Source organism: Lepidothrix coronata, unplaced genomic scaffold, assembly GCF_001604755.1.
Source record: "Lepidothrix coronata isolate B3197 unplaced genomic scaffold, Lepidothrix_coronata-1.0 Scaffold82, whole genome shotgun sequence".
NCBI lineage: Eukaryota > Metazoa > Chordata > Aves > Passeriformes > Pipridae > Lepidothrix > Lepidothrix coronata.
In genome coordinates this window covers 2,002,212-2,020,102 of record NW_016690262.1, presented here as the reverse complement: position 1 = coordinate 2,020,102, position 17,891 = coordinate 2,002,212, and the positions used below count along the sequence as shown (strand labels likewise).

The 17,891-nt window shown below is 40.2% G+C and overlaps 1 protein-coding gene across 8 annotated transcripts in view; it reads left to right on the top strand.

Annotated features, from left to right (window-relative positions):
* SLC7A11 (solute carrier family 7 member 11) overlaps positions 1-17,891 on the top strand; it is a 286,050-nt gene that overhangs the window by 235,412 nt on the left and 32,747 nt on the right. For all 8 annotated transcript variants that reach the window (XM_017820391.1, XM_017820390.1, XM_017820393.1 and 5 more), the window contains 3 exons: positions 6,230-6,355; positions 8,448-8,547; positions 11,884-11,928. In XM_017820391.1, the coding sequence (XP_017675880.1) occupies positions 6,230-6,355; positions 8,448-8,547; positions 11,884-11,928 (271 nt within the window). The remainder of the gene's footprint in view (positions 1-6,229; positions 6,356-8,447; positions 8,548-11,883; positions 11,929-17,891) is intronic.

Sequence of the window (17,891 nt, the reverse complement as noted above, 5' to 3'; positions counted from 1 at the left end):
TATGTTTTTATTGCTTTTAATTTAAGTGAAAAAGAGGTCATAGCAGACTGCTCCTGTACAGAGTAGGTCTGTGGGGTGAGCTGACACTTCACTGAAAGAAGGGATTCTTGTAGAAAGCTTGCAATGATGAATGGGACAAAGCTAAGGAAAACAGTGAGGTTTTATCTTTATTCTTTGTAGTATGCTCTACAGTGGTGTTTCATTTGTAGTAGTCATAGAACTTCTGCTACACTTAATCTCAGTGTCTGACTGTTATCCTTGTATGGTAAGAATCAGCTGTTGTGGTGGTAATTGTTATGAATGTTTGGTATTGTGCATGTAGGCAGAGTGATAGGTAAGATTAAGGTGGTGAGCTGAACAGACGCTTTGGAGCCCTGAAGATCTTATAATCCAATTTAATGGTGCCAAAAGTAGTGCTTGCTTCCCCTGCAAATTTTAAGTCAATCAGAAAGTGAAATGACATGTCTTTTGTCTTCTTATCCAGGCCTGGTCCCTTCTCTCTCCTTGCCTGATGAGCACTCGTTGTGTATCTGTCTTTATTGCATGGGGGAAAGGCAGTGGGAAGCACCATTAAATTCTGTCCTTGGGTGAGACTTTGTTCCAATGTTTTAGTTTGTCGTTTCTCGTTATACTAGAAAGGGCAGGGAGAGATTTTGAAAAATCTTCAGGTGATCCCTGATCCCAAATACAATCACTACTATCTAAACAACTTCTTACAGATATTTGTCTAAACTGGTCTTAAAGTTTGCAGTGTGGGAGTTTTTAAAGCCTCACATGTTATTGCAGCCCAGTTTTTTCCATCTTATCACAAGACAGCTTTTCTCTTTCCTTCTCCCCCCTCCACCTAAACCTTCTTTTATGCATCTTAAGCCTATTATTAAAAGGTTGTCTGAGGTGGATGTGCCAGGACTGTGCTGGGGAGTGGCAAATACTATTGCTTCTCTACCAGCTGAGAAAAAATATTTCTCATAGTGGGGCTACAGCCCATTCTCCTTGCCATCATTCCCCCTCTGTGCCTCTGCAGTGAAGAAGGAATGGTGATGCAGGGAAGATGTAGATCAGATGAGAGTTAAAATGGAACTGCTGGAAATGATGACCTTTAAAAAATTCCTTATTCTTGCTTTATTATTTCTAGAAAAAAGCATATGCTGGGCACAAAACACCCCTCAAAACCATACCTGTTCAGAGCAATCTTGAACAATATGTAGAGGCAAATTTTCTGTTCCACAGTATGCTGCTTTCATTTTTAGTTGTCATTATTATAATTTTTTTTTTTTTAACAAAACCAACCAACATGTCCAAACATTTGTATCTTGGTACAGAGAAGGATACTTATGTGGAGTCACTTTTCAGGTGCCACAGCTTTCTGGACATCTAAAGCAAAACCTGCCTGTTCTTTTCAAACTTAGAAATCACTTAAATTCACTTGGTGCTTCTTAAGCAAGTGTTCACGAGGAGGAAAACTTAGTCAGATACTGGATATGCATATCACAGTCTATCTGTCGATCTGACAGAAATTTTTTCTAAACTCAGTCAATTTTAACTATACCTGAAAGAAGAGGAGACATCTCTAAGATTTTTATTACATCATACATTTCATAGACTGTTAGAGTCACAGAATGGTTTAGGTTGGAAGGGACATTAAAGATCACCTTGTCATGGATGGGGACAACTTCCACTAGACCAGATTGCTCAAAGCCCCATCCAACCTGACCTTGAACACTTCCAGAGACAGGATATCTAATTACTACAATTTTTATGAAAATAAATGGCGAGTTAGAGGAGAGAAAAGCTGGATGTGCCCCAGCACAGGGAAGGACAGCTGAAGAAAATGCAAGCAGGAGACCAGCCCTTCTAACTGCCCAGCTTTGCTCAAGTAGGACAAAACAACCCCAGGACACAAAGCAAAAGGGTTGTTGTCCACCTTTGTTCTGATGCTGAAGATAGTCTTTTTAGGAGAAAGAGTTTAAAATTAATTTTTCTCTTTCAGTGAAAACTAGTGGACTCCTACATATTTATTGTTTCTTCCAGTGAAGAAGCATCCTATCACTGTGCCTATCATTGCAAAGCATGGTGGCAGTGCAAAAATGCCCTATATTCATATATTGCTTTATTTGTATCTTTGAATTCTTTTTTTAACGCTAAACTTAAATATAGTGGTAACAGGAAGGGATAAATTGCACTGTGAAAGGTATTAAACTCTTCTATCGATATATAACCTGAGTAGAAACACGTTAACTGAGCCTGTTCCAATCTTTCCACTTGGCCTCCGTATCAGAAAGCAGATAAAGAGGTTTCAGCTATTAAAAACTGTGAAACTGAAAGCTGGTTGCTAACTCACACATGTTTTTACACTCATTTATGTGTATTTTAGGCATTTTATGTAGCAATAATATATAATTTCCCCCTTTTTATTTTTTTGGGGGGTCTGCCGAAAAACTCAAATATCCCCATCGTTGGCTGTTCGAGGTAAAGTTATGCTCGAAAACTGAGGTCAGCTGTACAGATCTATCAGTGCTTGCTGGCAAATGGTCCAGCCCCAAAGTTTACAGGCATGTATATGAGTCTACAGTTAGTTGCCTTTTTTTTTACCCCATCATGGCAGATGTTACAGATGCCACTCTCTATCGCTGACAATTTTCAGACAAACAGTTTAAGTTAAAACATCTCTTGGCTTGCAGGGATAGCAAAAACTGCTCTGATAGGTGCTTTTGTGCCTCCTGTGACCTTTAACTGACGCATTAGGATCTGCAAATTGAGGGTATTATTTGCGTTTTTTAAATGCCTTGACCCTCAAAGTCTGACAGGTTAAGGCAGGGCAGTTTTCTTGGTCTCCTGCTGAGGCAATGGTACATATATTCTTGAAAAGTAGGCCAGGATGTAATGCTTTCTGCTGCTTCTCCCATTAGATTTTGTTATCTATCTATAGCTGTGGCTGTGGGAAGGAAAGAGATTGTGAAAAGCAACATGATCAGTGTTACCATTGTGTTTGATTGTTCCTGAACCCCATTTTGTTCTCCTTCCACACTCCTCTGGGTTAGCATCCATCTTGTTTTTAGCTAGGTGTTTAGTTTAAGGTAATTTTTTATGCTCCCCATGCAGTTGGTGGAGAAAGAGGGAAAGAGGCACTTCCTGGAGGCATCTCATCTTATCTGGGATAGGCATCTCAAAGAGGTGTTGTTATTCATCCTCTGGAGCTCTTTCTTCACTGAGGATGCAGCCACACTAGATGCCGGACTTCTAGTTAGCAAAGTTAGACTTCAGTCCTCCTTTCACTGCCCTTTTCCTGGGAAACTGCTCCTTCCTTCTCCTCCTTGCTGTGATCCTGTATCCAAGTGTCTACAATCAGTTTCTTTAAATATCTCCATCAGGCTTTATTCATAAATGACGGGTGTTGAATGATGGCCATAGTCCCAAGATATAACGGGACTATGTATGGATCCTAGCACAGTTGTCATATTCTTTTCCTGCTTTTTAGCAGCTTTCTTTGTGATTCTGCTTCCCTGTTGCCTTTCACTACTCAATTGCTAACACAACTAGTCTGGTGCTGGTACATGATAGCAGCCTCACAATTCTAGACAGCTGTTATGCACGTAGAACCTTAAGACTAAATATTATATTATAGAATACTAAAATTATTAATCATAGTCTATAATAAAATTGATATATTTATGTATTATATTTCTATATATATTTATGTAGAAGACTGTAAATTCTTATACCATAATAGGTACAATAAGATGAAATTCCAGAAAATATAAAACTGGTCTCAAATATTCTACGCACTTAAGTCTCAGCCCTGCAACCCGAACTGATACTAATACAGTCCTCTAGCTCTGCAAGGGTCTTAGTCCTGTGGAGGACCATCTAAGGACATTTGCATCAAGGGAGTTTTAGTGATAGGACAAAGGGAGATGGTTTTCAAACTGAAAAAGGGCAGGTTTAGATTAGATATTAGGAAGAAATTTTTATGATGAGGGTAGTCGTAAATACTGGTGCATGTTGCCCAGAGTTGTGGCTGACCCATCCCTGGAAGTGTTCAGGGCCAGGCTGGATGGAACTCTGAGCAACCTGATCTAGTGAAAGGTGTCCTTGCTTGTGGCATAGGGCTTGGAACTACATGATCTTTATGATCCCTTCCAACCCAAACCATTCTGTGATTCTGTAAAAACTAACAGCATGTGCCCAAGGCTGACTGCAGGTGTAGCATCCCTTCAGTTTCCTGGTTGATGAAGGTCCTTGCAGTGTCCCTTTTGCTTTCACCATCTGATTAGAAAGCCTCAGATGAAATGTTTGACTGACTTGAACTCATAGTTGGGGATGGAAGAGATTTTAACACAAACTGCTCACAGGCTTCTTTTTCTTTAAAGCCAGTGTAGCTCTTACACAGATTTGGTGTTTGTGATCTGTGTGTGGCTGACCAGCAAAAAAGGTTATGAGTCTCCCTATGAGTTGACATTACTGTTCCTACTGGTTCACCATCCTGTGGCATTCTCATATGTGTATCAGGAAGGTGAAACCAATGTGTTAGAAAGCCTGGAGGAGGTCTCTCTGAGGGCTGGATGCTCACGTTACCTGCTCTGACCTGTGTAAGGTAACAGACTGATTGCTGCAGTCAGAACTCCAAGTAAGCTGGATATCAAATTGCAGATACTCTTGCACAAAAAACTCCTCCTTTACATTTCCTTGTGTTTGGTCCATGCCTGGACTTCACCTTCTGGCCAAGAAATGTGTCTGGTGAGATACAGAACTGATTAAAGATTTTGATCTTAAAGATCTTTATTTTGTGGAAAATATCATGCTAAATGATGTTGTGAGTTTATGTTGGCTTGCAGGTTCTTCATTTGAGAGTGGAACTCTCTCTTTCCAAAATAAAACTTCCAGAAAAAGCCTTTTTTTTCCTTTCCTGGAAGTTTTATTTTATTAAAAATATCCAAAAAATACATTGGTATCTGGATTACTTGGAATTTTCTCCCTTTTCCATTGGACCAAAACTACTTTAAGTTTAAACTGAGAAGATTTTTTTTATTGTATAGTTTTAGCTTTGCCAGTGAACAGAAAGTGTATAAAAGACTTGGGATAAATCAGTGGGGTTTGCTTCCAGAAAGCCTGTACTGTGCCAGATCTACAATGACAGCTCATACAAAGTAGCAGCTTGTGCTTTTATGCATCCTGAGATGTGTGATGTGGCTGATGATACAAGCAAACTTGTGCTCTTGAGAGAGCTTGAAGTAGGGGAGGATTGAGATGAGGAGCTACTTCATTAGCTCCATATGACGGCAAGAGATGATGAGTGAACAGGCTTGACTACGTTTCCCTTTCCCTGAAGCAGAGGGGGAAAGGGGCTTTTTATCTAGTGAAATGGCTCCCATTTTACATTCTTTAGGTAAAATTTATTGACTGTGTTTTGTCAGGGTAATTGTTTAAATAAACTAGAATAACTGGCCCTCAAATGATAAGACCTACCATCTTCCTGTCAGTCAGTGCTGTAGTAAATGCAAGAAGATGCTGTTCCTGACACAGAAGGAGACACAAGCTGAGCAGGCAGGATGTAAAAACCCTTCTCACTTATCTCTCCACATGCTGGTGAGGTGCAGACCTGGGCTTTGTTTTCAAGAAGGAAAAGGTCTCTATTTCTTCATCAATTCCCGACAATGACGGGCACGTCATTTGCACTCTGGCCCTCCTGCATCTCTGGTGGTACAGCAAAAAGGGAGGAGAAAGTGTGGAAAAGAGGAGCAGAGGTAAATAAGGTAGCAAGTGACAAATTTATGCCAGGTCTAAAGAAGGCTGAGAAAATTTAATATTATTATTAATTATTACTGTTTTGTGAAAAATGCAAATCTCTAATCAAACCAGCACGGACAAAGAAATCTGGAGTGACAAGCGTTAGGCAATTAATTTCTTTCATCCAAGGCAGGGTCCTGCCAGCCCATTGTCTACCAGAAGTTGACAGTTCTGGGTCAATGAAGCTGTAATTTGGTGTGAAGGGAGCCAGGCAGAGAAGGGACAGAGGGACAGGCCACACAGTGGGTCAGGTTGAGGGGCTCAGCTCAAGCCTTTCATGCGGCACGTTGAAGTGGAATGGGAGAAGTAGGAGGATGACAGGAGAAGGTTATTGGGGTGTATTTCCTTTAATGCATCAGGATCTGTTGGGTATGTGACCTCTCTGCTGGCAAAGAGTTTTGTGACAATTATTTCTTTCTGACTTTTCATTTTCCCCTCACAGCACTGGTGATGGTCCTGAATAGCACAAGTGTCAGCTGGAGTGCCCGCATTCAGATGTTCCTTACCTTTTGCAAGCTTGTAGCAATTCTGATAATTATAGTCCCTGGAGTTATCCAGCTAATTAAAGGTATGAAATGAAAAGTAAATGCTTTTAAAGAGCTTTTATCTTTACCCTCCCCAGTCTTTCCCCACCTGCCTCCGCCAAATAATGCTTGTAGCAGCAAAGTCTCTTAATTAGTCTGTGCTTGCTTAACTGAGGCTCTGCTCTGTCATGTAATTGATTAGAAGTGGAACTACACTGGGGTGAACTGGTGTTTCCTTCAGCATGCCAATGAGCTCATTTCAATCAGACTCACTCTCAATTGAGCAAAGGGACTGTTCTTCTCTGTAATTTGCCTTTGGCATGAACTTTGTGAAAGGGGCAGGATGGGTTTTAATGACAGATGGACATACGTGCCTAGTCCAAGCAGAATGTCTCCTTTAATTGTGCTGGTCCCTAGTCATGGTACAGGGCATGTGGTGGGAGAAGGTCTCCGATTTCACAGAATCACACAGTCATAGAATGATTTGGGTTGGAAGGGACCTTAAAGACCACCTAGTTCCAACCCCCTTCCATCGGCGGAGATACCTTCTGCTAGACCAGGTTTCTCAAAGCCCCATCCAGCCTGGCCTTGAACACTTCCAGAACATCCACTGCTTCTCTGGACAAGCTGGTACAGTGCCTCATGACCCTCACAGAGAAGAATTTCTTCCTAATATCTGTTTAAAACCTGCCCTTTTACAGTTTAAAGCCATTCCCCCTTTTCCTGTCACTACATACCCTTATAAAGGCACTCTTTTCGCTGACAGATGCTCAGCTACCTGCAGAGACTTTTGCATTACAGCTCTCTCCACAGTTGGTGTGACATGGTGACAAGCCCCAGCTCACTCTCCTTACAACAACTACACAGAGCACAAGCAGCCACTCAGTACAGAGGGGCAGAATAGGGAGCACTCTTTAATGAATTGGTGGCAGATTTTATCTAACAAAAACTGTCACAGTTGTTGGCTCTGTCCCTGGGGATGCTCTTCTCTGATGACTCACAAACCCATCTGAGTGAACAGCACAGCGTTGGTCTGTGCAGTGAGCTCCATTACTCAGGGACAAACAGCTGTGGTTAATAAAGACTCTGAAATAAAGGTTTTCCTGTGTAGCATTCTGCTGGTTCACTGTTTTTGTTTTCTTGTTTTCCACTTACTCTCTGGCAGTTGCAACATCATTTCCCAATGCACATTACACATGAAATGGGCAGAATTTCTCTCCGTTCCCATCCACTCCACTTTTCCTTTGGAGCAGGTCAGGCCCAGGTTTGGTTGCGCTTGGATGCCCTGAAGTAGCACAGATAGTGTCCCTGATTCTCCACTGGGACCTTTCTGTGGCCGCAGCTTTTCCCTTAACCAAAAAGCCTCTGTTTCAGTGGGAAATTTTGACTGAGAGCTCAGAAAAAACAGAGCAAAGGGTAGAGGATCTGACCTATTGCTAGTCTGAATGAATTCGGCTTCTTCCTGCTCCATCTCTGTGGAGGATCATTGCTACGCAGAAAATTTGGGATATTGTAGGGATGTCTTACAAACCATAAAACAACTTGCAAATGAATAAGAGCATAGCATGAGTCTTACATTTTTGCATTTGTATATATGTATATATATGACATATACAGGTAATTCTTACTTGATGAAATATTAATACAGTATTAACTATCATGTGGTAGGGAATAATTAACTTCATTTTTCAGTAGTAGAAATGTTTAATATTTTGGGTTTATTTATCTTATAAATGTTGCTTCTGAATGAAATGTCAGCAAAGTTACTTCTGATTAGAATGTTGAACAAGTGAAATTTTCCACATCAAAAACTACAGAGCTTGTTCTGCTCTTTCATGTTGATGTAAGTCATTGCTGGAAATGACAGAGTAGTGAATGTCATCAAGCTCAGAATGCTCTGAAACAAACTAATAGGTCAAATTCTGCTATTGCATGGCTACAGACAGCACAAGCCTTTTACAGTTGCTGTCAGATTATGACGGCAAGGGTTGGGTCAGAAGTTAAGGTCAAGGGCAGAACTTGATGTCAGTGAACTGTAGGGTGATTAAATGTTCCACGGTGTGATATATTTATTTGTTTAAAGTAGTAGGTGACCAAAGAGCTTATTTTTCAATATTCTTTTTGTTGATGTTGCAGGAGAAACACAGCACTTTAAAAATGCCTTTGCGGGGAATGATGCCAGTGTTTTGGGACTACCACTTGCTTTTTATTCAGGAATGTATGCCTATTCAGGCTGGTAAGTGGATGAAACTTATAAGTGTTTGTCCTGAAAACCAGTACTAATGTGCTCTAAGAAAGAGATTTATTTATATGAAGCGAGTAGCCCATTCTACATCTTTTTAAGGGTAGTTCTCACCACTGTTCCAGATGCTCAGTGATTATTGTGCAAGCAGCTCTATAAAAGAAAGATTTTTCTTCTCCTTCAGATAAACATGCACTGAACACGAAAAAATCAGACCACAAAATTAAATTTTCATTAAGTATTTAGATAAAAGGATAAAAGAGATAATGAAGATTTAATTTTTGTTGAACAAGTCAGTAATTACATGAAAAACAAATCTATGATTCTGTTACAAAGTTGTGTGGCCCTTAGCTTTGCTTTGTAAAAGCAGTATTTGAAGAATAAGAAGCAAACTATGATAAGATCAGTGTGGACCAAAAAACAGGGTAAAAAAATAGATTCTTATGCTTCTTGCTCTGAGAGAATTGGACCTCACTCGACAAAAAGTGCAACTGGCTTCCACAGAAGTCAAGCATGATTGACTGTGAGCAAAGGCATGAGAATCCGCCTTCAGGTATCCTGTTCAGAACTTTCAAGTTATTTCTCTCTTTCCCCAGCAAAGTACACAGCAGCTGGTTTGAAAGGTGCTGCTGCTCTTCGAATCTACCTTTACAATTTATTCATGCCTGTGAGGGCTCCACATTGTGCAGTGCCAAAGGGCTTTTACAGCAGCAGTGTGGGGGAAAAAAGGAGACTACAATGCACAGAGTGGGCTTATTTTGAGATAGCTTTGTCTGCAGGTCTTCCCTTTGCTTTCCATAGCCTCACAGGCAGCCAAGTTCTTTACCTCAACACAAAAGGAGAGGGCTGAGAGATAAGGGGTTTATTTATTTAATTCAGAGGGACAATGGGCCGAGCATTGGAGTTCTCTGCCCCTCTGTAACTCCCTGGTTGCGGAAGGATTATAAACATGCACACTGAAGTATGATCAGAACTTTATATATTAAATGGCAGCAGGGGAGGAAACCCAAGAGAGTCCAAAGCCTTTATCTGGCATAGATATGTAAGAAAAGAGCCTGTCATTTTGAAGCCTCAAAGAAATGGAACTTATTATGCGGACAATCTCTACTTTCTTCCCTCTCTCCCCTATAACCGCCTCTGTCCTCTCATATCTTTACATGTGATGGTTTCTCACATTTAAAATATTAACCTAAGTGTATATTTTTATATGAAAGCAATTTTAAAAGCTCTTTAATATTATTCAGAGTTTGATAGCTGTAGAATGTTGCAACAGAATAATAGTATTTTTGATGTTTCCTTCCCATTTATTTCCATTTTCCACATAACGGTCCAAACTTCTGCAATAAAAATAGTCTTTCTTTTTTTGCTTTATACCTTCTGACTTTCATTTCAAGGTCCTTATTTGCTACTTATAAAAGAAATTAGAAGGAAAAAGACCTAATTTGGCTAGTGGTTCTTCCCAGCTGCCTATTTGTCTTTGTCACCAGCTCAAATTGATTGCCTTGGAGCACAGAGGAGCAGACCATTAAGTGGAGTGTCAATACCCTTGCACTATCAGTTTCATGGGGCTAAATCAATACGATAAGCTGAATGTGAAGGAGTGTTGCAAGTGTTGGTGGCATGTCCCAGGATGCAGGCAGAATTTTATGCATAGCTTACAAGACTATTAGCTTTTAATGATACAGCTTTGAAGAAGAAAACAAAGGCAGTATCTCTTCTATTTGTGGATTCATCCTGCCAAGAACAAGCATAGACTGTTGGGTATATAAAATGCTGGGTGAAAAAGGACAAGTGAAGAAAGGAATGCAAGGCAACATGTCTTTTCATCAATAAAAGGAATGATGCTGGGCTGTCACAGAATCATAAAATCACAGAATGGTTTGGGTTGGAAGGGACCTTAAAGATCATCTAGTCCCACCCCCCTGCCATGGGCAGGGACCCTTCCCACTAGACACTAGACCAGGTTGCTCAAAGCCCCATCCAGTCTGACCTTGAACATTGCCAAGGATGGGGTATCCACAACTTCTCTGGGCAACCTGTTCCAGTGCCTCACCACCTTCACTGTGAAGATTTTCTTCCATGTTTCTTTTCTAAATTTCCCCTCTTTCAGTTTGAACCCATTACTCCTTGTCCTTTCACTACAGTTCCTGATCAAAATCACTTCTGTCTAGAAGCAGGACAAAGACCAGAGAGAAGTAGCTGAACATCTTACTTGTCAGCAGCCATCTCTCTTTTGAAGTATCCCAACCTCTTCTTTTGTGCTTTGTGCGCTAGAAAGTTTAAAAACAAGTACTGAGGTTGTCGTATAAGGTGGCAACTCTGGTTTTACAGAATTTCATGCTCAGTCACAAAATCACGTTTTTTAAAAGCCGTGAGCCAGCGCTAACTCATTCCGCTAACCCAGATCTGCTCAGAGACTTGTGATGGAGCAAAGCTTTCTGCCAGATCAGTTACTGTTTGTTTATTCACTGTAGCACTGTTGGCTCAGGTATCATTTGTCTTTCTGTACAAGAGCACAAAGCCAGCATAAGCACTGTATTGACTGCCCTGTTTAATTAGCCAGGATCTGACTTTGTGCCTGTCTCCAAGCCAGGCGCAACTGTGATCCAGCGATGCACAGACCTAGTGCTAATAAATGCAGAACAGAGGGTTCAGTGACCTTGAGGCTTATGTTTGCTTTGTATGCAGGGCTGTGCCCGGTGAGTAGTTCCTATGAATTCCCATGCAGAGCTGTCTCTTGAGTGCTGCTGGAATACGACTAGAGTGCAACCTGTGCTGGAGGTTGTGCAAGAGCATGCAGGGTTAGCAGCCTGGGTTTGTGATTCTATACAGCAAACTAGTGTCAAAGTTCTTGTTTCAGAAGGGTTTCTTCCAGGGTTTTGTTTATTTTTATTGTTAAGAAGTCCTTGCTGAATACAGTGATGAGACTTTTCGCCAATATAACTTGAAATAGTAAAGGCTACAACCACAAGTGGAATATGAGGCTTGAGGGTGTGTGTGTGTGTGTCTCTGTGTGTGTATGGAATTAAGGTAAACCATAATCTGCCTAGAATGTCAAGGGAAAGAAAATAATTTAGTTCCACACTAACTTTACATAGCTTTTGTCTTTTTTTTTTTGTGCTTTGCTGTCTTTTCTGAAAATTCCCTTCCTGAGCGTGAGGATGAAGGAAGGTTAAATCTCACACTCTCTGTAATCCAAATATGGGTCTGCAAAGTCTACTGTGATTAATAGCTGTGCTTAACTAAAAGCATCTTCCTGATTCTTTGTGAAAGAAATATAGAATAAAAATCTACCAAGTCCTTATAATATGTTTTATAATTCTTTTCTAGGTTTTACCTCAATTTTGTTACTGAAGAAGTGGAAAACCCTGAAAAGTATGTACCTAACGTTTTGCTTGACTTTTGAAAAACAGTCATAAAATTTAAAATGTTATAAAAGTAGTGATCTTTAGAAATTCTGCATGCTGGTCAAGCTTCTTGCTTTCCAGCAGATCTGGTATCTATTTGAATTGCACCTGCTTGAAGATTTACTGGTTTTGGTCTGTTGTGACCTTGTTATGTATTCTGCTTTTATGTGCACAGAAAGCAGCAAACTAAGTAGATCTCCAGGGCTCCCGTTCTCCCCCTCAGGATACAAGTAACTATCAGTGGCTCCTTTCAGTGGAAGTTACTGGTATCCTGTCAGGGAAATCTTGCCCAAGAAACTTATCTGCTGCAATATTTGTCAGTTTTGCTGTGTTTAAATATTAATCAAATACTTAGTTCTACTTGTTTTAGATGTCTCAGAGATGCGGGATCTTGAATACACATAGCACAGCATCCGATCCAATTAAACCGAACAGGGGATATGAGTTGGAGTCTGTTTCAAACCAGAGATGAATAATCTCACAGCACCTGTCTGTAAAATATGGAAAGAAAAGTTGTCCTGTTAGGGAGAATTTGATTTGTCCTGTCTATTTTGGTGGCTATGTTTTGGTACATGGGGACAGTAATAAAAAAATCTATTAACCTTTTCTAAAAATTACAGAAAATATACCTTGTCAAATAAATTTGTTTTCTCTGAGGAAATTAACAATTTACTTGATCAAAAATTTATGGCTAAATATAATTTTCTTAGGTTTTTAAAATAAGACAGCTGGCTGGGTACCAAATAACTTATTGTTTAAAAGGACCCCCAGCACTGTACACTCAGATAAGATGAACCTGAGACGTGTAGAGAAAGAAAACCCCAAACAGCATTGACTGGGAGCATGCAGAAGGTTTTTCATTGGTTTCTTCAAAGTCTGAACCAAACCTGGTGCTGTTTCATTGCAAGGAAATTGATGATAAAACATGAGGATGGCATGAAAACTGGCAGATTTCCACTGTTTCAGCGTCTTTGAGGTGTCTTGGGTGTTAGCAGGATCTTTAATATGATCAGGGTATGTAGACTGAGGACTGTATGACTGGAAGCTGAAACCAGACAAATGCAGGTAGAAAATACAGCACTAGTATTTATGACTAATCATTAGCACAGATACCTATGGGTGCAAATGGGTTTTTCCTTGTTAGTCTTCAGTTCTGACAAAACACTTTTTTTTAAACTAAGCACCCCTTGAAGCATAATGTATCACAGCTAAGAAAAGTCGTGTGGGTTCAATTTTGGTTTTTTTTCGTTGCAACTGGGATGTGAGGGAAGACGACTCTGCGTCTTTTCTGCCTGTGTCTCAGGAGAGCTTCCAGGTTACTCCAAGTTACTCTTGAAGTTATTTGTGCTGCTAGTGAGGATGTAGTACTGGAGGACAAACCACATAACCTGGCTGGTTTGGTGTATTCCAGGATAGCTCTGGAAAAAAACCCAGCTCAATGCTACATGTACAGTGTTATCACAAAGCTGTTAAAGCTTCCCTTTATCATTCTTCTTCTTGGGGTTGCACTTGGAGAGGATAAGGAAGATGCCCAGTATTTACAATCTCCATACAAATGTACAATAATAGAATAGAAAAGATCAAGATTTTAAACATTGCTAAGTAAGTGGCAGGTGATAGAGCAGGGCAAATGGATTGCTACAGGCTGTGCTGGCAGAGACCTCTGCACCACCTGTAAATGGGGATTCTGGACTCCCTTAATCTGAAACAAGCGATTCAACGACAGTTGGAACAGGTTTTTTATCTGGTTGCCACCTATGAATGGCTCTGTTGGAAAGATGTCCTGCTGAGCCGGGGCCTCCTCCACCGCTGTTCCCAAAGCTATTGGGCAAGGGAATAGTGTGGATTAATCCCAGTGGCGACTGTCTCAGCTCCCACCAAACTCAGTGCAAATGTGAGGTGAGATACTAATCACTCTGCTGTCGTAGGCATTTATTAGGACTCAGGTGCATTTTTTTTTAATTTATCTTTTTAACCTAAAATGCTGTCTTTCCTTTCATTCTTGCTGTGTTAAAGGTTGCACTAAGCAACCTGGTCTAATGGAAGGTGTCCCTACACATGGCAGGGGGCTTGGAAATACTACTTCAAGGTCCCTTCCAACCCAAACCATTCTATGATTCTGTTGTATAGCGCTGCTGTGGAGGTACAATGTAGCTGATTTTAAAAGGGAAGAGGGAAGTACAGGCTTGGACCACTTAGAGCCTCTAACAGCTCCAGGTGTGCAATTTGCAGTGTTTGTCAATGGTTAGGGATGCAAATTACTTACAGCAACAGAGGTGAGCACAGTGAGGTATTCTGCCCTGCACCTGCCAAAGTAAATATTTGACTGAGGATCAGTCACAGCTCTGTATTTCCAGGTGTGTGGCAGCTTTGGAAGTAACTGAGATGAATGATCAGCTCCATCCCCATGTCAACCAGCCTGCTTCAAACCTGCAGTGAATGTAGCAGAGGAGCTGTGGGGAGGACAGCACAGTTTACAGCAGAAGGAAGGCAGGAATGCTCTAGCAGAGAGTGGGGTTAGGGCTTTGCACAACCTGGTCTAGTGGAAGGTATCCCTGGCCGTGGCAGGGATATTGGAACTAGATGGTCTTTAAGGTCCCTTCCAACCCAAATCATTCTATGATTCTGTGGAGCTGGGCCCTAGAATATATCCTGAAATAATCTACTTTTAGACATTAAAGTTTTCCAGCTAGGAATTGCATTTCTTCCTGTGGTGTACTGCACCAGGAAAACCTGCTGGCGTAAATTGGGAATGCAGAAGAGGGGCAGGGAAGGGGGAATGCTTGTGCCCTTGCCCAGCCCCCTTTATGCTCCAACAGAGTGGCTGTTTGTAGGGGCAGAAAGGGCTATGGAGGCTGTGGGAGTCCGTGGAGGTGCAGCAGCCTGTCCCGGGTGCAATAAATTGCAGACTTGGGTCTATAAGTAGGATGAATACCATGGGCCTGAGGCACTGGGATGGCGATGAGAAACCCTAGGTAGAGAGAGCTGGCACAGTGACACTGGAAATGAGCCAAGCGGGGAGGAAGCACCCTTTAAATTATAGAAGGGAGAATAGAAAGTCTTCAAAAAAAAAAAATCTGAAAGTGAATGCCATAACTTTCTGAACAGAGTTTTGGAAGTAGTGTTGAATTCTCACTTTGGAAATGCCACAGTTCCTTCTTTTGTATAAAGACATTATTATAACCCCATTATCATAAGAGGTAAAAATAGCTGTTTCCGTCTCCTGCTAAACCCCCTTTTGATGTCTCATTTTTAAGCCTGAACTCGTTTCTTTATTCCTCTTTGTTCAAGTGCTCCCCTCCTGCAGCATTAGTAGGACCTGAAGCAACATGAAGTTAATATTTATTTTACAGGGAGCTGTGGTTGCAGTGTTCACTGCTTTAATGTTCAATTTTTTAAAAGAACCTCTAATAATTTTATTATCAAGAATATGTGGAACAACACTGATGGGTAACAAGAAATTTCTTTTGCCTTTTTTGAAAACTATGCTTTGCATATGTGTGCTGGCTCAGTAGGAGTTGTTGTTTGAAATGAAATAACTAAATAATCCTTGGAGCAGCACTTCACCTGAAGAAACTTGTGCAGCCATATCACGTGCACCTTTGATCTTTTTGATTTTCTTGCATCATAAGGATCAGCCCTATGCAAACTGAGATCTTACTGTATTGTCTAAATAATAAGGGAATGAAGGAGCAGCTGGGTCTCTGAGAGAGAATTTGTCACCTGAAAATTGACAGGAGCCGTGTTGTCTGGAGCAGTAAATTTAGAGGACAGGAAATCAAGCGTGTTGAACTTTCAAACTCATTTCTTATACACAGTCTTTGAGCTCATCTGTATTCTTGAGCACCCACTATGTTCTCTCAAGAAACAGACCCAATTTTTTTCAATCAAGACCCTAAAAGCAGCTCATGCCCAAACAGCACTTCCCTCCTCCCTTCCCAGGCTGAGCAGAGACCAGGATCAGTGCTCTAGTTAGTGAAGAATTTTGACTGTCTCCAGATGAGAAAATAGCAGAAGAGTGTTTTCATATTACAGCAACATCTTCAGAGCCTTGTCAGAGCCAGGGCCAGATTGTGTCAGATGCTGGCCAAAGAGAATCCAGCTTTAAAGAAATAGTGCTGCATTCTCACTATGAGCAGATGATCAGCCTGAACACTTCAAGGTATGAAGATTAGGCTCTTGTTGGAAGAGAGATAAAAAATTATTTCACTTTAAGGGGAAGGAAACTAAGACTCAAATTCCTTAATGATTTCAAGGCAGTCTGTGATTGAGTGAGCAACTAGAGAGAGGTATTAATTTACAGCCCTTGTTTAGCTCAATCACATTATTTCTTTGGCAGTGTAAGTTTCTGTTAGTGTTGTTGAACTTAAGAAATATTTTTCATTTAGTGGTCTTCAGTGTCAGTGGTACAAAATGATAAACTTTCAAAGGATGTGGATTCTGAAAACATTTTACTGCACAGATTACTTTGCAGTTGCAGTTAAGTATAGCTGCTATTTGGATAATCCTTTCTTTTTACTCTATTTTTTCCATTTTTTCTCCCCTGTTATTGAACCATTTCATTTGCAAATATTCTATTTCTGTTTGTAAAATAACTTGGGTCCAGCCCAGGCAATCTATCATTGTTTAAAAATTTACACAGTGCAAAGAACATATTATTGAGATGTATAGTGTTTATAAGTCTGGTCTCAGATTGATAAATCATGTCTTGGGCTGTTGAAAAGCCAAGAAATTAATTGCTTTGCTATGACCTTGGGGTCTGAGATTAGTCAGTTTGTCTATTAGATTTTTACAGTGTTCTTCTCACTTCATTTATTCCTTCTTTTCTAAGGAACTGAGAAACAGTAAATGTATAGCAAGTCACCAAGTCTTGATGTCATCAGACATTTTGTAAAATCAGGATATCAAAATGTTTTATGTAATCTGCTTTTATATTGGTTTTAAATAATGTGAATGTCAGTTCTAATTAATCTAATGTGTACCACCCATTTGTTATAATTATAGTTTAAAGTCCACTTTGCATCTATGAGGACTGAGTGAGAGAAATGTGGTATTAGAAGTGTTTCTTTCAGGATATCTAAGCATTATAGACATGCAGATGGATGGGAGGGGAATGGTGACTATGATGCTACAACTCTTCCAGCTCCCTTTTTTCTTGTAGCCATCTGATTTTTGGCACTTCGCATTAGAATGCAGCCCCCTTCCAAAATCCATCAGAAACATGAATTGCACTGTCACTCACTGCCAATCTACCCCCTCATTTGGGGTCAGATTCCCAGTAATCAAAAAACAGTAAAAAATATTTTCAGTGTTAATTGAGAGAATGCAAACCTTTGCCATTTCTGCCTCTTTGCTTCTTTCTTTTTTTTTTTGTTATTTTATAATTTAATGACAAGATTTACTCTGAAGAGGAATATTAATATTGATATCAGTAATCTTAGGCATTAGAAAGGTTTATCTGCCTTGAGTTTGAAATCTTTCTTGCCTTATTATACTGCACTTATTCATAAAAGATACATTTGACTCCAATTCATTTTCTTCATGTCAGCCTACAGTGCCAGATATTCAGTGCAGAAGTTACAGGATTACATTTTGATATTTTATCTGAAGATAATCAAATGAAACAAATGCTAATCTTTCCAGTATTTTTCAAAGCCCATTTGCTCATGTGAATTCATCAGATTACCTTAAAGGGAAAGCCAGGTCAGTTAAGTGAGAGTCAAGTGAATTGAGTGAGTTTTCCCTCCATATATTATTTGTGTCTTGGGTTATTTTTGTATTTGAATACTTATTCTTCATCATAAATTGATGATATTCTAATTAGCTTCCTCCCAGCTATTTTTATGTTGCTTTAAGAAGTCTTATTCCTTCTAAATTTTACTGTATCTTAACAGCATAACAATCTGCCTAAATTTCCTCAGTTATCTGTGA